We start from the raw sequence: 26,814 nt of genomic DNA, 5'->3' as shown, positions 1-26,814 counted from the left end.
GTGTGGGCTCCTCTCTCCACAGCTCCACAGGTCCTGCCAGGAGCCTGCTCCAGCATGGGCTTCCCACAGGATCACAGCCTCCTTCGGGCATCCACCTGCTCCAGCGTGGGGTCCTCCAGGGGCTGCAGGTGGATATCTGCTCCACCGTGGACCTCCATGTGCTGCAGGGGGACAGCCTGCCTCACCATGGTCTTTACCACGGGCTGCAGGGGAATCTCTGCTCCGGCGCCTGGAGCCTCTCCTCCCCTCCTTCTTCACTGACCTTGGTGTCTGCAGAGTTGTTTCTCTCACATATTCTCACTCCTCTCTTCTCCGGCTGCCGCGTCCCGGTTTTTCCCCCCCTTCTTAAATATGTTATCACAGAGGCGCTACCACTGTTGCTGATTAGCTCAGCCTTAGCCAGTGGCAGATCCGTCTTGAAGTCGGCTGGCATTGGCTCTATCAGACATAGGAGAAGCTTCTAGCAGCTTCTCACAGAAGCCACCCCTGTAGCCCCCCCGCTACCAAAGCGCTGCCACGCAAACCCGATACAGCATGTTATGGGGAATTGAACTAATGGTCACAAGATGTTCTGAAGACCAAAAGTGCTAATTGCTAATTATTTTGTGTGGGTTTTTTTTCTCAGTAGGCAACTCTAGACAGCAACATTATCTTCAGAAGTCATTAATCCACTCTACAAACCCCGTACTTCCAATCAGAAATAGGAGATGATCAGTGGTGACTTCATCCCAATCCGTTTCTGTCTATCTACTCATACAACTACCACTCAAATACACCCAGGTACAGGTCTGTCTTCCCACAGCCTTTTACCTTGAGGATGCCTTAATTGTGCTATCTTACATAGTCTGTAAGAACATTTCTAAACTTGGGTGCTTTACAGTCAGTCTTGCTGCAAGTAAAAAATTATGTAAATGGTTGTTGTTACAGCACACTCTGCCAATCTATTTCTAACCATGTGCTACCATTAAAAAGGAATGTAAATTATTCATCTTCCATGCCATTTAATGAAGTCTTTAATGTACAATGGTGTCTGTCAGATGCTTTTTTAAATTTTATTCTAAAATAAGCCTCAAAGAGAAGATGATGGTGTACCGTTCTGGATAAACAAACAAAATGTCACAAAAGTCACCCAGAACACCAATAAATGAACATTTTAATACTTTGTGCTTTCAACTCCTACTGTGGAAGACTTGCATTTTTGAGGATGGCATTATTTTATCTTTCTAGCTGATTTTCACGTGGAGGATCACAGGGCAGTACTTTCCACTCTCTTATATCCCAAGTGGACCTCTTGAGTCTTCTGGGCACTAAGTGCAGATTTTCCTTTGTTTCCTCTACTGGTTTCAGTATACAGCTGTAAACACGATAAAAATGATAAAGATGCAAGCATAGTCAAAATCTATGTTTTGTTGCAGCTGCTAAAGGAACGCTAATTGCAACACTCCACAGGCAGGCCGAACATCTGCTGCCAACAACATGCAGCGAAGTGGGCATCCCAGCCACCCTGAAAATAGAAAGGCATGAAAGCATGTGCATCTATAAACAGAGAAAGAGATGATCAAGAAAATCAAAATGTTGTTGAATTTATATACTTTCAGTATTCAGAAATTTACATGAAGAATAAGGGTGGATCACGGTATCTCAAAAGCGTATGCAAAATTGAACGTTGTCCTAGAGATGTGGAACGGGGACAGGATCATATCTAATAGAGGGAGAGAAAAGAAGGAGGGGGGGCTGCCGCTCCTGCTGCACTGGGAGGAACTGCAGGTGCTGCTCTTCTGGGGAAGGACTGTTCCTTCTTGGTAGCCATTGCCCTCAAACCATTCCTTGCTGGCAGCGGCAGCAGCAAACGTGGCTTTCTCAGAAGCACAGGGCAGAGAGGTCCCTGGCTGTTTGCACTCCATCACAGCCTGCTTTGCCTGGAGTGATTCTGGTGAAGACAAAACACCAGGGAGCAAATTGAAAAGCAGAAAAAACAAATGTCGCAGTACAAGCTTCAGTGATGTCTTGCAGAGTTAATGTGCTTTGTGACTGCTAAAGGCACTTCATGAACATTTCAAGGAGTAAAAACCCCCACATTTCCCACTCTCTAATTCAGAGTAAAAGTCAATACGCCCTACAGAAGTTTTTAGACATTTTCCCATTTTCAGTCTCCTTAACAGGCAGAAGTTAAACGACTCTGACTCCTGATCAAAGGAGTGTGAGAGGCAGGTTGCTGCAAGGGTGACTATGTAGCACGGCCACTCTTGCAGGACAACGGGACGAGCCACCACAGCTTTCCCTTCAGTTCCTCGACTTCGCGCCAGGCGCCAGCAGGAGGCCGGGGACAGCGCCTATCCGGTTTTTATCTGCGAATCACCGGTAACCACCTGTAACATCCGCGTAGCGCTCCGGGAGGAGCTGCCAGCCGCAGGCACGGCAGCCCTCACCTCTGCCTCAGTCCCCGGGGTGAGGAGGAGGAGACAAGGGCGGGCGGCCCGGCGCGGGGCGCCACAGGGCACCCCGCTCTCGCCGCGCTTCGCCCGCCCTCCCTCAGGCGTGCGGCGGGGCTCGCCGTCCCACCGGCGGTTCCCTCACGGAGGGGCAGCTTCGGCCCGCTGCCGCGGCGATGCGGCGGAGAGAGGACTGAGGGGCGGCGGGCTCTCCCCTCACGCACACTGGGGCGGACAGCGTCGCGCGGCCACCGCGGTCGCGCTTTCCCGCCCCTACGCAGTGCGCGCGCGCACGCACACAGCGCCCCGCTTTTTTTCCCCCGCCCCCCCCCTGCGCTCCCTCAGCAGCCGCCGAGCCTCCGTGTCACGTGCCCTCCTTGCCCTCCCCGGCAGCCAATGGGCGGCGCGCCGCGGGCCGCAGGGCCTTTATAAGGCGCCGCGCAAGGCGGCTGCAGAGGGCGCGAGGCGGTGGCGGTGGATGTGTGGGGGCTGCGAGCGGTGGGTGCGTGTGTGGGAGCGTCTCGGGCCGCTCGGTCCCTCGAGCCGCTTCCCTGTTCTGCCCGGGGGGCTGGGCTGGATCGTCCGGGAAAGGGCCAGGTCTGTGCTCGCGCGGCCCGGGGAGGGAGCAGGGGGTCGTGCTGGCAGCGGGCGGGCGGCTGGGGAGGGGCGGCCATGTCGGGGCCGCGCGGCGCCTGAGGGGGTAGCGGTCTCCGCTGCGGCGACGCCCAGCGCTGGCGGGCGGGCCCTGCCCGCGGCGAGCGGGAGTGGCGCCTCGCCTCTGCCGGAAGGGAGAGCGGGGCCGGCGGGGGGCTCGGTGCCCGGCGGGGCGGCGAGTGTGGGCGCTGGCTGCCGAGCTCTCTGTGGGCTGCTCCTGGCGCGCCGCTGCGGGGCTGGCTCGCTCCCATCGCCAGGCGGGCGGTGGCTCCAAGCGCCTGCAGTCGGGCTGCGTGTGTGCGTGCCTCCTTTTCTCTGTCGTCCCCTCTCTGTGTCGGAGCTCTCCGTCCTCTCTAACAAACTTTCTGCCTTGCTTCTCCCCCGCCCCCCGGGCTTCTGCTTTGTGGATGTTGGCGGCTTCTTGTTGTGACAGGAGAATGTGTGTGTGTCCTGGGCCCAGGCGGATCGGTATGTATCCCGCACCGGTACGTGCTGGAGCGCCGGGCTCGGGGGTCGGATGGGACCCGGGGAAGGGACTGCCAGGCTGGGCTGTGGCTGAGGGCTGAGACCTGGCTGGAGGGATGGATTAATGGTTCTGCTTGTGTTGAATGTTTCTTGTTCCTTCTCCCCCTGTACCCGTCCTCTCCAACAGGCTAATTCATTCAGGTCTGCCAAGTATCTGAAAGGCACCTGCGGTAAGTGTTTTTATCTGGAGCCATGGGTGTCTTTGGCACAGTTAAGGCAGGTGTTTTGGAGGAACCTGTCTGTGCAGCATCGATTGGCCTTAATAGTACAGTTATACCAAGCCTGTATGAAAGGAGGGGGTAGTATTTTTTCTGTTTTATCATTGTAGTACTACAAAAGCCATAAATTAACTATCTGACTCATTATTGGCCATATTATATTTGTAGCCTGAAAAGTAGCATTTGTACCCTGTTCTGGGCTTGGAGAGGTATTTAATACTGGATTGATTCTAATCTCTTGACAAATCTTGATTGGATTGTAAAATTTCTACTTAATCTCTTTTCCTTCTCTTCCATCTCTTGCTCAGCCATAATGAACTTGGGATCTTAAAGTAATTATTTAAGGGCTAGCTGGTGTCTGGTTATATTTGGGGTATCCATGTTGTGGGGATAAATGGGGAGATTTAAGATTTCATTTTAGGTTGGTGAACTTGGAATTTCTCTTTTACTTAATCAACTAGGATTTATTAAATCTGGTATGTGTAACAGACTGATATCTTAAGCTGACATGAATCTACTGTAAGTGATACAGGCCATGGAAAATTTGAGGCCAACTTCTTACTACTTCCTCTTGGATTTCATGTAATATCTGATAAACTAATGATTAAAGGACAGCAAAATAGCCTCTGGTGGCACTGCAGAGCTACTAAACAACAGTACATTTGTATTCTTGCTTCATCATGGATCAACAGCAAAACTGTCAAAACAGTTGTGGCACCACATATGAACACAAATGCTTAGCAGTCAGGAGAACTTGATTTGGTTGGAGTCTAATGGGAGACCAGTACTGAATCTGAGGTGCTGCTGTAGACCAGGCACATCTGTAGAACCTTGAGGTTCCCATTCTGTAAGCAAAAATGTTGCTTTTAAATGTCATGTGAAGAAATATACATAACTGTTACCAAAATAGCTCCCTTATAATTAGAAGGCAGTTAATAAATTTTTAAAATCTATATTTGGAGTTGCAGTTTACTTCTGTCATGCTGTATGCATGTGAAGCCTGGGATGGAGAAATAGACTTTCTGGGAAGCAAATGGCTAACATAAATTTAGTATGCATCTGGAAGTTCAAACCAATACACTGCTGCTGAGTGTCTGGACAGCTGGCTGTGGTCCCCAGGACTACGACCAGAGCTCTTCCTGGTAGCTGAACAGAAAACAGGCCAGTTCAGTCTTCATAGCTGTCAGTGGGAGACCTGGGAGAGGTTAATGGACAAGAATTTTTGTCAATGTAAGTCAAGACTGACAGTCACTCATTAATACTAGAAGCCAGTGGAGTGGTAGAAACATAAATTCTACTTTGCTTTCAGCACTTATGTATCTTGTAACAGAGAAATGGGCTCTACTCCTGGTTGCTTAAGGAGAATAAGTAAGCTTTGAGGGAAGAATGACTTGCTTCCTTCTCTTGCAACACAGAAAATGGGGTGAAGTTTCATGTATTTCCAGACACTTCTCAGCTGGTCTGGTTGATCAGAATCCTGTGACAGAAGCTGTGGAAAGCTTACAGAATAGGGTGATGGCAGAATGCAGTGCCTCCTATGTTGTGTGATCCTTTAGATTTGAGTATTGGGGCTTACTGTGTATTTCACAGGGGTTGTGTCTCATCTGAAATGCTGGTGTGCCTGCTTAGCCAAAAAAATCAATTTAGTGACTGAAGCACCTTGCACAACACATCAGTATCCAGTTTTTCAGAAGAACAATTAAATCTAAGATACAGTGGTGCTGATAGACCAGTAGTTATGACTGTAGTAAGCCTGGTATAGGAGGATTTGTAATGGTCTTTTCTAAAAGAAGCTTTTATGATGAAATTTGATCATAAAAGTTGGAATGAGAAAATTGAATTCCCTTTAACCGTGTCTACTTCATGCAAGGCATAGTTCAACTTTTTTCCACTATGGAATTGTTTTCTCAAGTATGACACTGTAAAAGACTTCCTTATAATGAGGCATAGTGAATAAGGGATTTAAGAGGCACTCACACTAGTGTTGTGATTGGGTATGTAAATGGGGACAAGGAGAGGAATGAAAAATTATAATGAAAACTTTTAGATGTGGTAAAAAGTAGTGGAATACTTTTCTTGGATACTGAACTTAATAGTTTATCTTAACACTGAACTGGTGTTAGGCTATTGTGCAGGGCTCTATTCTAGCCATGGAAGCAAACACAACTTGCATGTAGTCCTTCAACTGAGTAGCTCTTTAAAGCAATTTATAATTGTAAAATTTACTGGGGTAGATGAGCTGCTGGTAGGAGAGATGCATCTGCTTTCTACCTCTTGTATTTTAATCTGATAAGCTAGAAAATTGCTGTATAGACTGCTGTGGCTATTTTGTGTGGCACCATGGTGTACATATACAAGTTTGAAGTTTTATATGTGAAAGGGGGGAGAAGAAACAAAACCTGCTACTTGACTTGTCATTGCCTAAAGAATATCTGCTATGACCTACTGCTAGCTTTTATTGTCTAAACCATCTTCCTCTTAAACCAGTTGTATGTCACCTCAGAGTTGTTTGTTGAATCTTATTGTTGGATGCTTTATGTCTTCAGCTTTACAGAAAGATAGTTTTCCTCCCTGTGTGCTACATCTGGCTCTTTCAGCTGGGAAATCAGCAGGAAAACAAATCTCCCTAAGTCTTGTAGAAGGTGTCAATACTGTAGAGTGCTCCATGCTAACTGTTGTGTTAAGTTCTGTTTGAAGCTGAATTGTCTGGATGATGTTTTCACTTTCTGCCTGCTATCTGAGTGTGTATAACAGCTAAAATATCTATGCTGAACTTAAGTATGGTATAGCTATTTTACTACAGCCCAATGTAGTGTCTATAACCAAGCACTTAATGCCTTTTCTTTCTCAAGACATGTGAAGCTATGAACTCCATATAATAAGCAGCTTTGTTAGGGGCTGTAAGTGTCTTAACACAGAGTTCTGGGAAAAATCTGTTAGCTGTCCCCCTAAGCATAGCTCTTCTCTTGTCTTTCAGCAATTCCAGTCCGAAGCTCCAGGCTACCGTTGTTGTCTGATGCCATGCCAGCACCAGCTCATCTGTTTCCATTGATTCGTAACTGTGAGATTAGCAGAATATGCAGTACTGTGTGTTACTGCCACCATAAACATCTGTGTTGTTTATCATCTCATTTTGGTCACAATCACTTCAGATATGCACCTCAGAAGAAATTTGCGGCACTTTATAGGCCAAAGGAGAATTTTAATCACTTTATTCACATGAGGGATTATGCTTCTACGCCACAGAGATTTTACCTCACTCCTCCACAGGTCAACAGCATTCTGAAGGCAAATGAATACAGTTTCAAAGTCCCAGAATTTGATGGTAAAAATGTAAGTTCTGTTCTTGGCTTTGATAGCAACCAGTTGCCTGCTAATGCTCCAATAGAAGACCGGAGGAGTGCTGCCACTTGCTTACAGACAAGAGGGATGCTTCTGGGTGTGTTTGATGGCCATGCTGGCTGTGCTTGTGCTCAAGCTGTCAGTGAAAGACTGTTTTACTACATAGCTGTCTCTTTGTTACCTCATGAGACTTTACTTGAAATAGAAAATGCTGTGGAAAGTGGTAGAGCTCTGCTGCCCATTTTACAGTGGCACAAGCATCCTAATGATTATTTTAGCAAAGAAGCTTCCAAGCTTTACTTCAATAGTCTAAGAACTTACTGGCAGGAGCTGATTGATCTCAACAGTGGAGAGACTACTGATGTGAAAGAAGCTTTAATTAATGCTTTTAAGAGGCTTGATAATGATATTTCTTTGGAAGCTCAAGTAGGAGATCCAAATTCTTTTCTCAACTACCTAGTACTGCGAGTAGCATTTTCTGGTGCAACTGCCTGTGTGGCCCATGTGGATGGTGTTGACTTGCACATTGCAAACACAGGTGACAGTAGGGCAATGCTTGGGGTTCAGGAAGAAGATGGATCTTGGTCTGCAGTTAATCTGTCCTATGACCACAATGCACAAAATGAACATGAAGTGGAACGTGTGAAAATGGAGCATCCAAAGTCTGAAGAGAAAAGTCTTGTGAAACAAGATCGTCTCTTGGGTCTCCTGATGCCTTTCAGAGCTTTTGGTGATGTGAAGTTTAAATGGAGTATTGAACTACAGAAGAGAGTAGTAGAATCAGGCCCAGATCAGCTGAATGACAATGAATATACAAAGTTTATTCCTCCAAACTATCACACTCCCCCATACCTCACAGCTGAGCCAGAAGTCATACATCACAAATTACGGCCACAGGATAAGTTCCTGGTTTTGGCCACAGATGGGCTGTGGGAGACGATGCACAGGCAAGATGTGGCTAGAATTGTAGGGGAGTACCTCACTGGTGTTCACCATCAACAGCCAATAGCTGTTGGTGGCTATAAGGTAACTTTGGGACAGATGCATGGTCTCTTAACAGAAAGGAGAGCAAGAATCTCTTCAGTATTTGAAGATCAGAATGCAGCGACTCACCTGATACGTCATGCAGTGGGTAACAATGAGTTTGGTACTGTGGATCATGAGCGACTGTCCAAGATGCTTAGTCTTCCAGAAGAGCTGGCTCGAATGTATAGAGATGATATTACAATTATTGTGGTGCAGTTCAACTCACATGTTATAGGTGCATGTCAAAATGAGGAACTGTGAATTTAATGTAGTGAGCTAGTTACCAAAGTTGTAACAATGGCCAGTATGAGCAGCAAATAAAAAATAACCACCCAACAATGAAACCCCAAAAACCCCTCTGCAAACAAATTGGTTGCTTGTTAGAATCAGTGTATCTATTGTTCCTGCCTTTCCCCAGAGCTCTAAATACATTGGAAGTCCTATTGACCTAATATGAACTTGAAGAGGATGTTGCAGCTTGGGAAAAGAGGTTTTTGTAATAACTTTGCACTATTAATTTCATGAATGCTGCTAGAACAATGTCTTGAATTTGGCAGACTTGGATGAGGAAGGGAAGGAGGATAAAGAATTAACTATAAAAGATCTGGCTGTTAAGAAACAAAGCCTGTTTATAAATATCTGTAAATATCTACACATTATCTTAAAGAAAAGATGAGTAAAAAGGAGTGTTGAATTCTTTCAGGGCTAATTCTGCTAAGTAGATATGGTTATTTGTGAATATATTGTCTACTGTTTCTTCTAAGCAGAAGGTCACTTTAACCAAGTAAGTCTTCAGTGTAAAAGTTGTCTCACTTTCATTTAGACAATGTCATTCACTTAAAGATATTTGTCTAAGTGTTGACTTTCAATGCAGGTCTAAGCCATAATCAATACCTGAGATTCTGTTACAGCTTGGTCATATCTTCTGCATGGTAACTTCTAAACTTCTTGTGCATTAATAGTTTCTTGGCTGTGGGTTTCTACACAACTTGTAGGGCAATAATACATAGCAACACACAGTAAGATACCAGATAACTTTGTGGAGGACTTCAGTTTGTGGTATGAAGAAACTTTCAGATTTTCAGAAAGTCAGTGCTGTTGGTCAAGACTATGCTGGCTTTCCTAAAGGTCATGTCCTTCATGGACTCCACCCCTGTCTGGTGTTACCTATCTGGTAGATAAATTTTCACCTGAAAATACCAGGGAATCGCTGCTAACCTCTTTGTGGCTTTGTAATTTGCACTCATTTTCACTTTGGCTATTTCAGATGGTCACATATTGGATGTCTTGTGCTTGAATTCATACTTGTAAGTCAGGCTAAAAACTACAAATTACAAAAAATTGAAATATGGTTTGTAAATAGTGTTTTAGCTAGAAAACTAACTGGCATGCATGTGTCTGTTTAATGGCTTTTTCTAGCAACTTATTAGCAGCTCTGAATTTCTGGGCAGCTGGTATATGCATGTTCTTACAGTCCAGAATGCTATCACAGAGCAATCTCTGAAATGGGTTTCTCTGTCTTGTAATGGTTGAATTTGAACTTAAAAGATTGGCTATAACTTGTGTGCCTAAAGCTGTTAGGCTTATAGCTCTAAAAAGTAGGGACTGACACTAATTTATTGGTCATTGCATCTATTTTAGGTATGTTGCATTGTATATAGATTTATTTTAACCTGCCCTTAGGTTAAACTCAAATGCTGGCTGAAATACCAGCCCTTGATGACTGAGAGAACACATGTAACTTGATTCCTGTGCACTAGAGAACAATGATAGGTCAGCATATTTCACTTTACCAAGGTGTTTCAGTTACAATACCTCCCCAGCCTTCATAATAGCTGATTAAATCAACACTTTAAAAACCTAGCTTATTTTGGTTAATTGAGTAATGTGGCATTTTCTACTAAATACATATATTGCCAGTTAATGCTGTGTCATGTAGGGTGCACTTAGTTTGAACAATGAACCTGTGCTACAGTAAACATTGGCTCTTCAAACTCACAGATGCTATGTGTACTTAGTGGCCTGCAGCTTTTAATATGTCTGCTTCTTCACCCAACCTTAAATATCAGGATCAATGTTGCTGTAAGGTTACTGATAGATATCTAAGTTCCCATTCAAGATGTGCACAACCCTTCTTTATTTGAAGGGAAAAGGAACTCCAAAATGCTTAGACAAGTACTGGCTGTTGACATTGCTTCTGTATGTTGTGTTTTGACACTGTTATTCGCCAGGTCAATAGACTTTGTGTTCTATCATTCAAATACAGTATGTATCTAAGCTGTTGCAGTATTTAACTTTCTTACTTTTTTTACTGTTAAAGCTCTATTACATGTATTGATGTATTTAACCTATTATTGATACAGATTTGGTACAAGTCATAGCTAGAAGAAATGAACATTGGTCCCATGGATACAACTTTTATTGAGGAAAAGCTGCTTTTTGTAGTAAAGATGCATATGTATGGGGTCAGACAAAATAATATTTATGTTTTGCTTGGAGACTTGCTCAGTATGTATGCAGTGAAGAGAAGCAGCATAACTGCCTGCTGAACAGGTGATCTGAACAAACATCTTTTAATAGATTCCAATAAAATGATCAATTATGCAGAAATCTGTGTTATTGGATTGATACAGAATGGATAGCTATTCTGCTAGGGCTGAAGCTTATGAATTACTTGTATTTCAAGAATGTGTTCTGTTATGTAGTCCCTGTTATGAATAGACCAGGTGGCCAAACCAAGCAAAGTATAAATGGAAACAAACTGAGAATTGGACCTCAGAGCTCTTAAATGCTGCTGTGAGGCTTGAACCCCTGTATCAGACATGCTGGTGCTGCCGCCCCCTGGCAGTGAAGCTCAAAAGCTTTCCCTGTCAGTATCACTCAGCATGTCTCAGTTCCCATCATCTTATGATTATCTTCAGGGGCAGTGCTGCAGATAAAGCAGCATAATTTGAGATCATTAAGCAGTGGACTGTACCCTATATAGAGCAATACAACATTTAATAATCTAAAATACTTATGTGCAGATTAAAGTGGCATAAGAATGAATTGATTGTAAAGCTCTTTTGCCACAGGCAGAGGACATTTTCTGTTTGCATTGTCTGACAAACTTGTTGTGTTGCAGAAAGCATGGCCACTTTATCTGTAAGAGGGATGCTGTGATTACTTTTCCAAATAAGGATTTCACAGCTGCAAATATGGCTAAACCCAGAAGGGTGCCTGAATCTTGACAGTCAACACAAGCCTTCAAGTTCACCTTTAAATCTTACATCTTTAAAACTGTTCTAGATGAATGTGTTTTAACAGTACTGTTTTAACAGAACTGTTTTAACAGTAATAATAGGTGAGAGAGGAGTGGGAGGTCTTATCTTAGTCTATGCTTCCAATTAAAGGCTTGTTAACTCTGTTCCCTTGTGTTCAAAATGGTATGTGCATTATACTTGCTTTTGACAGTATTTTATAACTACTCTTGTGATAACTTCCATGTTCTCCATTTGCCTTCTATGTGTGTGACTCGGTGAGTACAGAACTTATTAAAATATTTTCCCTTTCCACTCATTTCCTCATTGCAGGGCAGGGTTTTGCATGTAGCAGACTGTTAAAATGTGACACATGCAGCAAGGAGCATAGTCTCATCATGAAATGTTGTTTATAATTGGACTCTTGAACTCAGGTCCCTGTACTTAAGACAATTCTGGAGTGAGAGGATGCCTGGTAACTATTTCTGATAAGTGCTCTGCAGAATGGCTAGGCTGTTCTGTTTTTCCTCAGCAGGGAGACATATTTGTAATGAGATTACCTGGCATAGATAGATAATTCAGGTTTCTAGTTCTAACAATCTGTGGTGTCCTAAGTGCCCTGATGCACGCAATCTGTTTAGTTTCATGACTGCTAATAAATACATGCCATCTGATTTGCACCAGTGACCATTGTGAGCATAGACTGCTGAACATCGTCATCAGTGCTGCTGCACAGCAGTCCAAGAACAGTGCTAGCACATGGCATTTTGGGATGCCAAGAGAGTTGACATCTTTCAGTTGGTATGTTTGATCCTATATAAGAAACTAGTGCATTCCTGATTGTTGTTCTGTAATGTATAAAAAAATGAAAGCTGTGGAGTTGGAAGACCTGGCCAAAATGCCCCATCTTTAATTTTGAGAAGCTTAGAATGAAGCAGATCCTGTGGGTAGGAAGAGAAGTACCTTTCTTCCAGTCTGCCAAATGGCACACTGTAGCTTGATGTTGTTATCTTGCTATATGTACAATGAAGAAACTAGATTTAACTTAGAAAAATGAGCAAGACCAAAGTGTCTGTCTCCAGAGATAATAATCTATATGCTGCTGAGAGGTGCTTCAAGTGTGATAGCATTCGTCAAACACTGTTTGGTAGATGCTTTTTTCTCCTCTGTTGAGAGGCTTAAGTGTAGAAGTTGAAGGACATACTTCATTGTTGTGTATTTGGTCCTGTGTTAAAACAAATGTGAAATGGACTTTAGAACGAATGCATTCATTGTTTCTCATGGTAAGTTAACTGTTTTGTACTTTTTCCCCTATTTTTATTTGAAAACTCTCCTTTGCCAAGTGTCTTTAGTTTCAGGATCTTCCCCCTTCTTGTTTCACTTTTTGTTCAACAGTGAATGCAGGATGTATTAATGTTTTTTCTAGCACTGAAGTATTTGTGCAGGAAAAAGACTTGCTAGTGTGTTCTAAATGGAATTATTTATTCAACAGCTATGGAATATTTAATTGCTGTGCAAAGAAGTTAGATATTGTCCCTTTGTCAGGAGCATGTTGTCAGATACAATCTAGGCAAACTCACTGCTAGGGTATTTTTCAGTTTGGTGTTAACCTGACTTACCAAATCTTGATTAGGCAGTTATTTCTTGTAGTTTTACTCCTTTACAGTAATGTTGTTAATTAGCCTGTAGTTTAAAGCTAAACATAAAAATGTTCTATCATCAAATACCTGTATGGTGGAGGAAGCAATAGGTTCACTTTTCTCCGGTCGCAACCAGCTAGGTATTAAACACTAATGACTGGGTTTTTAACTGCTGTCTTGTAAAAGCCAAAACTTGGAACTAGTTCCTGAGTTGCTCTTACCATGGGAAGTAGGTTCTTAGGGGAGGGAAAATAAAAAATAGGCCAAATCTTGTAATCAAACCTTTAAATGGACAAACCAATTTGAATTTTGGTCCTTCCATTTGGCATCCCATCCATGCGAATGTTGAAGCACAATCCATGTCAATTGTACATAGTGTGTTGTTTCAATGGAAGAAACTTAAGTAGAAGAACTGAACTCAAAAGCCCACTTGACAGGTTTCAGTAGTAATAAATTGCCCACCCCATTGAAGTGGTGCTAAGTCCAGGGTCATATTTGCAATGCAATAGATAAGACTGTTCTCTTGGCTTACTGTGCTGGTTATGCCTTCTGTTTTATTTGCTGCCCATATATATTTTAATAATAAATTGATGGGTAGTGGGAAAGGATAACCTGACCTTCATTGTTGGATCATAAATGGAGCATAAATTGGCAGGAGCATTGTGTGGTGAAAACAAAAGCAATCTGAGATGGATAAATGGTCTGTGGGTAAAGAAAAAACAACTTGCCTCATGTATTCATCAGTGAGCAAGTCTTCTGAAACTGCCTTTATTGCAAATGCCTCACCTAATGAGTCATGAAACTTTTCAGGATTACATAAAGCAACATAAGAAAATACAGGCAGTGTTCAGTATACCTTGATAGTCAGGTACTTCATCTTGCCTGTGGCAGTCAACAGGAAATACGGGGTTTTTTGATCTTAACAAATAAAAGGAGTAGACTAAAGCCACTCCTCAAAAATAAAAAAATCATGATGACTCAGCAAGTGCAGGATGGCACTAGACTTCTGAATATTTTGGGATGGTTCTTCCTATACTCCTCATTCTGTGTTGGGGGAGGGGCAGAAGGTGAAAAAACACCCAAATGTGTATTTGTTCTTAGGCTTCCTAGTCTAAATAATCAGTTGTACAGATTGCAGGGGATATTTTAAGCAACAGGTTGTTTGCTGTCATCATGGTGGATCTGTCTTTGAACAGAAAACTTGTCCTTGATTTATAGACTTTCTACTAGAGATTTCCTAGATGGAAATCCTATTTAATACAACTTGCCAATGCCAAACTATTATATAGCATCATGAACAAACTTCAGTTCTAATATCCTGTGTCTGTACTTGAGGGTAGCATTTGATACATTGCCTCACATATTAATTGCAAAATTAATCCAGTTAGGCCTGTCTAACTGTTATGTCACATGATGCTGAAAGACAGGAAAAACACCTAATGAAAAACATGGAAATCATTGACATGAACAGGAAGGCATTCCATGAGCTCGTGTACAACCATGCATTAAGCCCAGTTTCATTCAAAAGCTCTGTATATTAATGAAATGAGTCAGCTCTCTATGACTTTGGTCTCTGTCAGAATTGTTGCAAGCCTGTAATTGTTAATTCTGTAGGTCTTCCTTGTTGCCCATCCCTAGTACTTCCTTGCCCACTGTGGTGGCTCAACAGCTGGGCTAGTGAAAGAATACTGTTTTCCAGGATTTTACAGATGATATGAGGGTTGATTAAAATGCTAATGGTAATCAATCAGTGTTCTCAGTTTTAGGCACCTGGGAGAGGAGTGAATGGTGCTTCCCTAATAGCAGCCTCTTCTGGGGGGGGAAGGTAAATCTTTATTCATCTCTCAGCAAAAACTGGCTGCTGGGCGGAAGACCCAGCTATAGCAGTGCTTGACAGGGATTTAGTACTCCTGCTAAGAAACAAGGTGTATTTCTCTAGACAGCATGCTACATTAGTACAGCTCTACCACTCTGCTATTCTGGAAGTAGTTGAAATGTCCCTGCAAAACTGAGTGTTTTCCTATGTATACATAGTCACTGTCTGTTGTGGGCAGATGTGGTACCAGCTTTATCTTAAGACACCTGAACTTGGATGCTTGTGTGTGCCTGCATACTGACTGTTGAAGCTCCTATTACAGGTGGTGGAGTCCTATTCAGTGCATGCTGTGGAGTCTTAATAGCTATTCAGCCCACTCAGCTCATACATTAAACTCCATTGTCTGTAATAGAAGCTTAGTCATCTTGTTCACATATAGGCAGCTCCATTTTAGGTGTTTTCTGGAGGCAAATCTTAACTATCCTTTCCAATGTCTTCAAGGATACAGTGGTTCTGCAGTTTTTGCATCTGCCACTTCTGCATAATGACTATCTCTAGGTTTTTTTAATTCAGTGTTGTACCTAATATACCTGCAAATAGCCCTATTACCCCAAAGCCCCCTTTGTTTTGCCTGTTACAGAGCCCTGCCAGTGTTTAACAGTTGTAAGTGAGCAATGTATGGTTTCCTTGGCATAACCTCTAAAGCCTGCACTTTCAGTGTTCAGCATTGCTTCTAGCTTGAACAAGTAGGAATCTATGAAGTAAAGCTCACAACACATCTGATCAGAGGAATCTATGTTCTTCTATTCATTCTACTACAAGCTCAACTATAAGAACGGCTTTATAGAAAATACAATCCAGGCCTTTACATAGTTGCCCTTTATCTGAAAAAGAAATAAATTCCTAAATTGGGGAGAAAATGCCTTTTTATCAAAATAGTCTATCTTGTAAGAGACTAAAATATCAATAATTCAGGAAAAAAACCAAACAATCCTAACTTATAGTTAACAGCACAGGAGGGAGAAGAGTCTTCTAGCATGCAGCTTTGCAGGACTGTAATGTGTCAGTGGAAGGCAGACTTATGCCAGTCAGTGAATCTGATCCATGCTGAGGTGCCAAACACCAACATGAAAGAGTCTGAGAAGCTGTCTAGCTCAATGTTGGAAAGATAAGCATAAAAAATATTTGTAGGTTTTTGACAGACACCTGACATTCTGTAGGTTTTTTTTACATTTGATCCATGTTTATATAACTTTATGGCAAATCACCTTCAAGCAGGTGAAAAGATAAATAGATTCTATAGACTATATGTAGAGATAGGCACTTCTTACAGCTGAAGGAGGTTGCTGACTACTCCTGGTACTTTGTCAAGAGTATGTAAGAAACTTGTGGAAATCCAACAGATTGAAAAGTACAAGGAGGAGAGAAAGTAATACATGATTAAGCCCTAAAAAATAACAAAAACTCTCCAAGTTGGTAGCTGGCAAGCAGTCAAGCCGATATTACTGCATTTTAAAGCCACTGTAACAAACAAAATTTTGTGACTTAAAATTGCCTGAGCTGTGACAAGGAAGATGTAACTAGCTGTGTTCGAATAGTTGGAATGTATTTTTATTGAATTTGGTAGAAGACATAACTCACACAATTTTGATGCTTTCTGTATTTGCTAACCTCTATTAAAATAGGGCACGCAGCACTCCAATATTTCTATTTCCTGATGCAGCAGCTCACAGGAGCCTTTGAAGCATGTCACAGCAGTGAGATTAAAAGCTCAGTTCTGAAGTCAGGGAATCATGAAAGTCCCTTTGATATGAGATCAAGTGTTCCCAGGGTACCTGCAGGAAGGGTGCTTGGAAGCTCTGACTTGATGCAGCAGCAACTCTTAAAAAAAAAAAAGGGGAAAAAAAAGCCAAGATCTATCTAATTAAGACAGAAAAAGCATATCATAAGCTGTGAGGCAATGACTGAGATGGCAGTGAGGAGTTAGGAGAGAGTTTCAGAAAAGCAACAGAATGTGTAGTTCTTCAGTAGTACACAGAAATACAGTGAATGTGAATCCTGAAAACATTCAGAATAAAGTAGGAAAATACAAGGGGAAAAATCATGTTGTAATGTGTCTTTGAAGTTGAAATTATACACAGAAAAGAAAAGCTCTATGATTTGTGTCATAAAACACATGCAGAAGGCAGCACAATAAACTAAATTATGTCAGAGATAGCTGTGAAGACAAAGATCTTATATCAGTTATGGTTGGTGGTATGGTCCCGCTCAGGAAAAAAAGCAACCCACAAACAGCAGGCTGCATGTGAGATCAGAAATGGCTGAATGCTTAAGCTGAAGACCAAAAAAGCTGCTGCTTAAAAAAAACCCAAAAAACACAAGCTGAACAAAGTACAGGTGCTGCTGTTTTGATTTTTTTTAATGAGGTTTACCATTTTTGTGCAAACATGAAAACAGAAACAAGTCATCAAGACAAATGTATGGCTGCAGAGAATTTTAAAAATTAAGGGCTGTGCACATTACAAAACTACCTTTTTGTTTCTTACATTGCCATGGTGCCCCAGTGCAGAAGAGAGGAAGGAAGAAAAAAGGATTAGAAAGACTAAGTAGAGGAAAGAAATGAAAATTAGAGCTGAGAAGCACCAATTGGAAAGAAGCAAGAACAGAAGTGGCACACAAGAATTCATTTAGCTGCTTTAATGCATTGTCAAGGATAATGCACAGTCAATAATTCATCATTTCTTTCTTCATATCACAGCCTAGTGAGGATTATTTTTTGCTATTCCCTTTTGTTTATCTTTTTGTCACTTAATTTTCTATCGAAGTCTTCTAATTTGAATGATGGCTGTATGTTTTTTCAGATTGTTGGGCCCTAAGGCTATGCTTGTAGACCATGAAAAGTTATGTTTGGTTTAGGATGTAGTTAAAAGCAGCTATATGCTGACATTTTCACAGTTGTTAAAATGCAAAAATGGAAGTTTTTCTTTCATGTGTTCTACCAGTTGCTGCCCAAATGAATACTAATCATTGTGGCATTCCCTTGTTCAACAAGTTTTTCTAGTTTCCATACCTTGGGTGAGTGCTGCTATCCTGAAGACAAAGTACAGGGAGTTCATTTTGTCTATCTTAAATCCCCCCTCACCCAAGAGAAGAACATGCTGCAAGCATGCACAGGGGTGTCCATGCACATTCCTTGAACAAAATGTCCTTAGGGCACATGGAGATCATGCCAGTCCCTCAGAGACAGCTGGGTCATCTACTACCAAGAGGGGAGTAAATAAGCAGATGACAGAGTTGTTTGCAAAACTGGGAGCATCACGTGATGCCTGGCAGCTACAGCTTCATAGACAAAGAATGAAAATTTTTATCATAAGATGGCTTTTGGGGGTATTTCATTTCCAGAGACTTCCTCTGAGATAAATTTAGTTCCCAAAATATTCCACTGCTGGGAGTTTGGAGGAACAGTGAGTAAGTCTGTATTGATGATGTGATTGTTTGGGCAGAACCTGCCAGGAACATAAGTCCAACACACATTTGGACTTTGCAATAGTGAATTATTAATTACTAAGCAAAAAATAATATTCTAGAATATTAGATTAGCAGGGCCAGCAATACATCTAGGCCTGACAGCAAAGCAGGACAGGAATGCAAAACTCAAAGATAATAAAAAACTTTACTGAGATCTTTGGCATAATAATTTGATGGGCAATCCTACATGTACACTATGACAATAAAAACATTATTGGTCTGGATGAAAGTTTGTAAAATGTGAAGTAAAATACCCAGTTACAGCTGGGAAAAAAGCAAAAGAGGCAACAAAAAATCTTTTCCATTGTAAATGCAAAGTTTTCCTGTAAAAGAGGGCTGAAAAGGAAAAAAAAGTTATTAATAAGGACAGAGAAAGTGTTTGATTAAATTGATACTAGTTTGATCTACTCCTGATTTTAAAAACCACTAGACCTACCCAAGACATAGGTCTTTGCAGGTGTATTTGTAGGATAACAAGCAGTGTAAGTTACAATGGCTGCAAAAGGCATCTTGGATTCAAAATGTATATCCATTTTCATCACAAATGAATTTTCTGAATTACTCTTCAGAGAAGCAGTGAAGAGCAATGGTACAAATTTTGTAGTTGCTAGTTTTCTTTTTTCTTACAATTTCAGTCAAACTAAACCAGTATTTTGTCACTTAAGAATTTATGAATAAAACATTCTATATCTGTAAACTCCTCCCAAACACTTTACACCAGCTCTTCACTATTCATTGCTTCATGATCTGTAATGAGTCACTTGGGTTAAAAAAACAGAGGGTCAGAATAAGGAGGAAACTGGTTTGAAATTTTCTTAAGAAGTCAACCTTGATTAAAAAAAATAAAACAAGTGGGCTGAGAGAGGCAAATTCTGGGTGCATTTCACCAGACTGTTTTCACAGAATCACAGAATGGCTGAGGTTGGCAGGGACCTCTGGAGATCACCTAGTCCAACTCTCCTGCTCAACCTCCTTATGTCAGTTAAAGAAACTGCTGTTGTAGCTAAACCAAGTAAAACAAAGCTCTAGGCAGGGCAAGAAGAGTTTGGACACAGCAAGCCTGACAAGCCTCAGTCTTGAGAACTTGCAAAGTCAGTTCAAAGCTTATGGCCTGTTACTAGCAATGGTTATGCTGTATTAGAGGGTTACAAAGTCCATGCTGGCTGCTCCAAGTCACCTTGGCCTTCAGATGTTTGGAGGTGGTCTCCAGGAATGCTTGCTCTGTCACCCTCCAGGGGACAAAGATGAGGATGACCAGCCTGTGGTTCCCGGTGTCCTCCTGCTTGCCCATCTCGAAGATACGAGTGACATTTGCTCTTTTCTGCTGTTCAGGAATGTCTCCTGATCGCCATAACCTTGCAAAGATAATTGAGAATGGCCTCAGCCAGCTCTCTCAGGATGCATGGATGCATCCCGTGAGGCCCCATGGATTTTGGTATGTCCCTTTTTTTTTTTTTTTTAAGTGTTCCTTAACTTGATCTTCCTCCACCTCTCTTGTTCCAGATTTCAGGAGCATGGGATTCCTGAAGGCTGGTCTTGCCAGTAAAAAACAGAGCAAAGAAGGCACCAAGTACCTCGGCTTTCTCCATATCCTTTGTTACCAGGTTCCCTACCCCATTCAGCAGCAGGCCCACATTTTCCCTGGTCTTTCTTTTGCAGCTGATATACTTGTAGAAGTCCTTGCTGCCTTCCACATCCCTTGCCAGATTTAACTCCAGATGGGTTTTGGCTTTCCTAGCCCTGTCCCCGCATGCTTGGACTGCATTTCTATATTCCTCGCAGGTCACTTGTCCTTGCTTCTACCTCTTCTATGCTTCCTTTTTATATTTTACCTTTGTCAGGGGCTTCTTGCTCATCCTTGCAGCTACCTGCTGCCTTTGCTTGATTTCCTGCACATCAAGATGGATCATTCTGGAGCTAGAGGATGTGATACTTGAAAACCAACTGGCTCTCCTGGTCCCCTCTTCTCTCTAGGGATGCATTGCACATGATTTTTCCAAGTGGATACCTTAAGAGGCTGCAGTCTGCTCTCCTGAAGTCCAGGGGCTGATCCTGCTAATTACCTTGTTCCCTCCTTGCAGGATCCTCCACCATTTCACGGTCACTGCAGCCAAGGCTGCCCCTGACCTTCACATCCCTGATGAGTTCTTACTTGTTGTAAGTGTGGGGTCCAGCAGAGTGTTTGCCGTCGTTGGCTCTGTGATCATCTTCGTTAGGAAGTTCTCATCGATGCACTCCAGTAATCCCCCGGGTTGCTTGTGCCCTTCTGGGTTGACCTACCAGCCGATATCATGATGGGGCAGAGTTTTGTTAGACTGTAAAAATTCAGTATTTAATCAACTTTATTAAAACAATCTCGGCTCTTGTGAAGGTACTTGTTTCTGAATAATGCAAAGAGGGAAAAAAAACTCTGGGTACGTAAAATAAATGTATAAACAGGAAGGAAAAACCATGCTGCTTTTAGAGAAAGTGAGTCAGCTGAGAATTGTGCTAACACCTGTTTACATGAAAGAAATCTTGAATGAAATCCCAATTCAAGTGAATTCAGGAGAAATCCTTGCTGGTTCTCATGAGGCATCTGGCAGCATTTTACTCATCTTTTACAGATACAGATTTTGTTCCTTATTCGCCATGCATGACTGGGTAACCATAGGCAAGTTGCCCAAGCTCAAGCTTTGAAACATGGCCACTTAATTTGCAAACATCAGGCTTTGGATTACGATTTCCAAGCCTATGCCCATACAGGCTCAGAGCACACATGCATCCTTTTGACTTCAAATGGGTCTCTGAAGGCTCAGCACATCTGAAAATCAAAGAAGATAAGTCAGAACTGAACAAGCGGTTTGCACACTTGCACTTCTTTCTCGATGTGTCAGTTTTCCTACTCTTCTAAAGATTTTTATAGCCATAAAGTAGTGATGAGACTATTTACAAGACACTGCCAAGTTAAAATAAGCTTTGTGGGTTATACTGAACTGAGCACAGTAAATTCAAAATGCAAACTGCTGTTACACGCTTATATAGTAACTTTATTTTACCGTGTAGAACTTTCTACTAAGCTTTGCGGTTTTCTTTCAGCATCATCCAGTAGTCCCCAGGGAACCCATTTTGCTTAATCACACCTTCCTGTCTGGGTAAAATGTGTGTTTGGCATGATAACTAATTGAGTTTAAGAAAAAGCCAAACCAGGCTACAGTAACGCAGTGACTGGCCTGTTTGATTAGTTAGGTGCTTTTATTTGATTTTGTAGGCTCTTGTTGTAGGCAGTTGGTCTTTGATGTTCCCTCTCTTTGGGTTCATTTCCAGCCACAAAACATCTGTTCTCCACATAATTGGGAGAAGACAGGATAATGTAGTTAGGCAAACACTCCCTAGCTGGTGAATCTTCTTCCTGATGGGAGTTTAGTTGAAAGAAACGCTGTTTCTTTTATCGAGCCCTGATTATTCACTGATGTGTTTAGCCTGGGTACGGCCTAACCAGGAATTGCAGTCTTTCTTCTTAATGAATTATTTGTAAATTGGGCTCCTCCTTGTGGGTAATGTTTGTAGCACACCGCTGGGCAAACGCGGGCTGCTCTCTGCAGGTTGCCTAGGTTTAGAAACAGCAAATCATTAACGATTAATATGCAAAAAGCATTTTAGTCGTGTGCCAACACCCACTTCGCACCTGAGGCTCATGCGCAAGCCCAAGAAGCAGTTGATGGTTCTGTGCTCTTGCAGGGGCTTTTGTAAAGAGCCAGACCAGGGTGGTGCGAAGGGAGATGCTCTCCTGAGGAGACCAGCAAGCCTTTTATTCACAGAATCACAGAATCACTAAGGTTGGAAAAGACCTGTAAGATCATCAAGTCCAACCTTAAAAAAAAAAAAACAAAAACAACCAAGCACAAAAAACAAACCACAACACACCAAAAACCAACCCACCCAACACCGCACAGCACCATGCCCATCAAGCCACATCCCACAAAGCCACATCCACACGCTCCTTGAATACCTCCAGGGAGGGTGACTCCACCACCTCCCTGGGCAGCCTATTCCAATGTTTCACTACTCTCTCAGTAAAGAACTTTTTCCTAATATCCAGCCTGAACCTCCCCTGGCGCAACTTGAGGCCGTTTCCTCTTGTCCTGTCACTCGTCACTTGGGAGAAGAGACCAACACCCACCTCTCTGCAACCCCCTTTCAGGTAGTTGTAGAGAGCGATGAGGTCTCCCCTCAGCCTCCTCTTCTCCAGGCTAAACAACCCCAGCTGCGGTGTTAGCAAACAAGCAGCAGCCTGAGTTTCAATGGCTGCAAGGCACAGTGGCTGATACGAGCAAGTTTGCCCACCACCCTTCGATTCATTTTGGATGAATTTTATGTTGGCTCCTAACAGCAGCAGGCATGGTAGCAGCAAGAACCCTGAGGGGAAAGACCTGTCTGTGCGAAATGGTGGTGACCCAATCTGCCCACGGTTTTATTTCATGGTGATTTTTCAGGGAAATAGTCTTTTCAGTAAAGCTGAAATAACGTGCTGTGCTTTCAACCCTTAAAATATCATATCTGAATGTTATACTGAAATGAAGGATCCTGTTGAAGTGGAAACTCTGTCCATTCAAGTCTGAAAAATTCCATTTTTTACCTTAATAGAATTTTATAGATCCTTCTTATATGCAGTTTATCTTTGATGTTCTATTTTCTTATACTTATTTCCAATCACAAACATCTGTTCTCCACCTAAATATGAAAAGACAAAATAAAATTAGGTCCACCTGAAATAAAACCTGACATTTTCTCAATACAATCCTTTTGGAGGTGTTGGGTTTTTTTTAATTTTAAAATTGAGTATTTGTGAAAGGCAAACACTCTTGAAAAGGAAACTGACACATTCTTTATAGAAATTATTGAAAAAAAATCTCCTCCTCTTTTATATTAACTGGGGTTTTTTTTACGGTGCTTTTAGGAAGTACTTCTTCTCTTTTTACTTAGCATGTAGATTCCCCGGGCAGGAAAAGCAGTGAAGGATGGTCCTGGTCCTGGTCCTGGTGGGGGTGTTTGTGTGGCTCCCAGCTTTGGCAAATAGCCAGCGTAACATTCACAGTCACTTGGCAAAGAGGGAAAAAAAGCAGTTATTCAACTTCATTTCACTTTAGTACCTTTTTCCTTTAACTTTTAAGACAGGAGGAGGAGAAGGAGAAGCAAAAGCATGTCTCTGTCCATTGTCTTTGTTCTCTAGCAAATGTGTAGTCCAGAGATTTGTCACAAAACCTCTATGAAAGGGATATGCAGGTGACTGGATTAAGATCCAATCCAGGGAATACTGCTCATGCAGTCCTCCTTTGCTTTGCTCTCATTCAGATTTTCACCCTAGACAGGCACAAGCAATGATATTTCTGAGAAGTGTGTGTTTCTCTTGTACGTCTGCGACCAGGCATGCATGTGTACCTGGGAATGTGGGCAGCCACAAGTGCAAAGTCTGGCCCAAAAGCTCTGTGGATTTGTGTGTACATTTGTCAGCTGCTGTGAGCTTGCTTGGCAGCAGGAACGTGGTCCAATGACTTCTCCTGTCCCTTTCCCCACCCCGTAGCTTTACCTTACTGAGTGGTGAAGTGCCACCCAAGCCTCAGAGCAACTAGAGGAGTCACCAAGTCAGTGAGCTTAATCTCCCATGGGGATTTAACTGAGTATGTCCTTGGGACATGATGATGATCACACTGCTGTTCTGACTTTCCTAATCTCAAATAGCTTGGCTTGATTTTTCATTGAGATTAGAGTTATAACAACAATAGATACATGCTGTGAAAATAATAATTAAAAATCTAGCTAAGTGATCGGACTGCTACTGGGTGCAGAAAAAAAACCCTATGCAGATATGGGAAGCTTTTTCTGTACAAGTCTTTAAGTAAATGAGCCAATTTGTTTGCTCTTTTTAATGAGAGAAGAGAATATTCAACAGCCATGAAAGGAAATAAAAGTAAGAATTATAAAGGAAAGGTTTTCTTGTAATCAACTTGTCAATTGTCTCGTCAAGAAGGAATGAATCAGTTATTGTCTGTGTCTCTATGCCATTGTCACAGAGGCAGTAAGGGCATAAAAAGCTGAAGTACTTGTAGGATTTTATAAATGCATTTGGAAATCGGAATGACTTCCATACCTTTAAGATAAAAGCTATTTTAAGCATACTAGGGAGTAAGCTGGTTTAGTGGCAAGCTATTTTCTGACTGCACACTATGGTTTTCTGGTATCTTTCTCTAAAGCTTATGGTGTTGGCTGTGAAGATGGTATAGAAGATAGAGAATGATGATGGAATATGGGAAGAATGGTGTAGTAAATATATAAATATGATGTATGGATTTATTGGCAGTTGTATTCCTGGCTTAGTCATTAATCCAAACAAACCTTTCCTGCAGAAGCTAATGTCACTATATTGTAATTAATGCAAATTTCTCTTCCTGAAACACTGGCAGACAGACACCTTATAAAATTCAATACGCATATTGTTCCTTGAAGGAAGAATAAACTGTTCTGACCAATTTGAGTAGAACTAACAAAATAAAGAATTGGAAAATATGTGAGCTGACATCTGATTTAGGAGATAAATATTAATATTTGAATGGATAAGCATGAGATTATGACCAGCCTGCCCATCTCTCTCTTTAGAGGTTGAACAGCCACTTTGTGACAAGGCATGCATAGGCATTCTTCTCTTTCAGTTTAAGTTTTGCCTCCATGATTAGTCCTATGTTTTATGAGAGCTTGATCTTGACATTTATGAGACGTTAATTCCGTATTTGTCCTGAAAAATAACAGAACTGACAGCACTAAATTCAGTCAGAGCTGCTCAGGCAAATGGCACAGTCTGTAACCCAGATCTCAGCCTAGAAAGAAATACTGCTGCCCCACGAGAGAGGCTGACTTTGGAAAGGGAGTTTATTGAGACCACTGCAACTGGTCAGAGGCACTTTTAGTGCCTCTGGGAAACCAGATACTGATGGTTCTCCTAGTGTTTTGCACTAAATGGACTTCTGATCTGAGCTATCTAAAAATTACTATGTTGCTAAATATGGTCAGTAAAAGTCAGTCTTCCTCTGGGTACCTTATGGGAATCAGGTTCACCTGTAAGGAAGCCAAACAATTTGTTTAATTTACTGATAATATACTCTACTGCCTGCCAGAATACTGGCAGAGAATCGAGTCCCTGGGGGGGTGGGTGCTTTTCAGGTTCTATTTGGCAGGTTCCAGCTTGTTCATCCAACAGTGGAGCCTGGCTCTGAGAGATAAGATGGTTGTAGCCTAGGAGATTCAATTATTTCAAGACTGAAAAAGTCTCAAATCCTCTGAATTATACGTGAGTTCACAAGTTTGGAAATAAGCCAGCACATCTTGAATTTTTCTAAACCTTAATTTGCCAGTGTTTACATTTCTAAAAAAGCCAGCCACGTATGAACAATAACTGTAGTTTTAGCAGAGGTACCATGGCTTTTCCTTAGATGTACACTAGGTGCTAAATGTAGGGCCAGAGTGATATCGTGTAGGAAGCACTTTATTCCCTTTACTGGGATCATTGCTGCCCTATCTGTGTACCTTCTGAACGAGGCATAGCCTAAATTCAGCCTCTCACTGGTGATGAAATGCATGTCATCATTCTCTGAAACAAAAATACGTGTTTGTTTGCATGATGCCTGATGTGCTGCCCTTCAGGTCTTTGGCTGCTGGAAAGAAGGGGCTGAGCTGCTGAAGTCCCGGGGGGAGCTGTGTTGTAGCATTTGCATTCTGCTTTGAATTTTTAAAAGGTGTTTGAATCTACTCCATGTGTCTGCTTGAAAACAGCATCTGACCAGCATTTCAGCTTGTTATTTCTTATATCTGTCATAACGTTTGGCCCAGCTACTACTAGCAGAGGCTATCTGGAAAAGCTTACCCAGCTCGCAAGCCTGCATGTGGATGTGCTTTGGCTGGCACAAGCTGGATGACTCATGTGTCAAGAACGTCTCTCTCCAGATTCGGCTCAGCTTTATAGCTTGAGATTGCTCAGCCTTTGCTTTTCAGCTGACATCAAAGAGTGTTAAAATAGATGGGGTTTTGTCTCCAGCCGTTTTCCTCAGTTTAAACTGGAATTCTCAAACGTTTCCATTTCACAGAGCAGCAAATACACTATTTTGTGCCCAGAAAAGTTTTTCCTTACATGGCACACACTGAGCAGCCATGTCCTTCTCAAGTCCCTCCTTCCATCAATTGGCCTTTGCTCTCTTTAATTAAACAGGTGAAAGCTCTTAAAAAGATGGACTCTTCATTATGTATAAAAACATATTTCTGGAGGGAATTATTGGAAACCTCATTACTCAATATTGAATGTAAATCTTGCCATTTTTGCTAGGACCAAGGCTTGTGTCTTTACAGGTGAGAGCTTAATTTTGT

The 26,814-nt window shown here is 42.0% G+C and overlaps 1 protein-coding gene across 2 annotated transcripts; it reads left to right on the top strand.

Annotated features, from left to right (window-relative positions):
* The first annotated feature begins 2,948 nt into the window (after positions 1 to 2,948).
* On the top strand, positions 2,949 to 10,854 carry PDP1 (pyruvate dehydrogenase phosphatase catalytic subunit 1). Of its 2 annotated transcripts, none has more exons than XM_059836232.1 (2): positions 2,949 to 3,029; positions 6,807 to 10,854. In XM_059836232.1, exon 2 carries the CDS (start codon positions 6,851 to 6,853, stop codon positions 8,456 to 8,458), a length of 1,608 nt encoding a protein of 535 aa, XP_059692215.1. In that variant the 5' UTR covers positions 2,949 to 3,029; positions 6,807 to 6,850; the 3' UTR covers positions 8,459 to 10,854. The 2 variants fall into 2 exon arrangements, with proteins under 2 accessions (XP_059692215.1, XP_009810345.1); XM_009812043.2 differs by lacking the exon at positions 2,949 to 3,029 and adding an exon at positions 3,494 to 3,554.
* Positions 10,855 to 26,814: the final 15,960 nt, after the last annotated feature.

This window comes from Gavia stellata, chromosome 3 (assembly GCF_030936135.1).
Source record: "Gavia stellata isolate bGavSte3 chromosome 3, bGavSte3.hap2, whole genome shotgun sequence".
In the NCBI taxonomy this organism is placed as follows: Eukaryota; Metazoa; Chordata; class Aves; order Gaviiformes; family Gaviidae; genus Gavia; species Gavia stellata.
The sequence above is the reverse complement of the archived record's forward strand: the minus strand, read 5'-3'. Positions and strand labels throughout refer to the sequence as shown.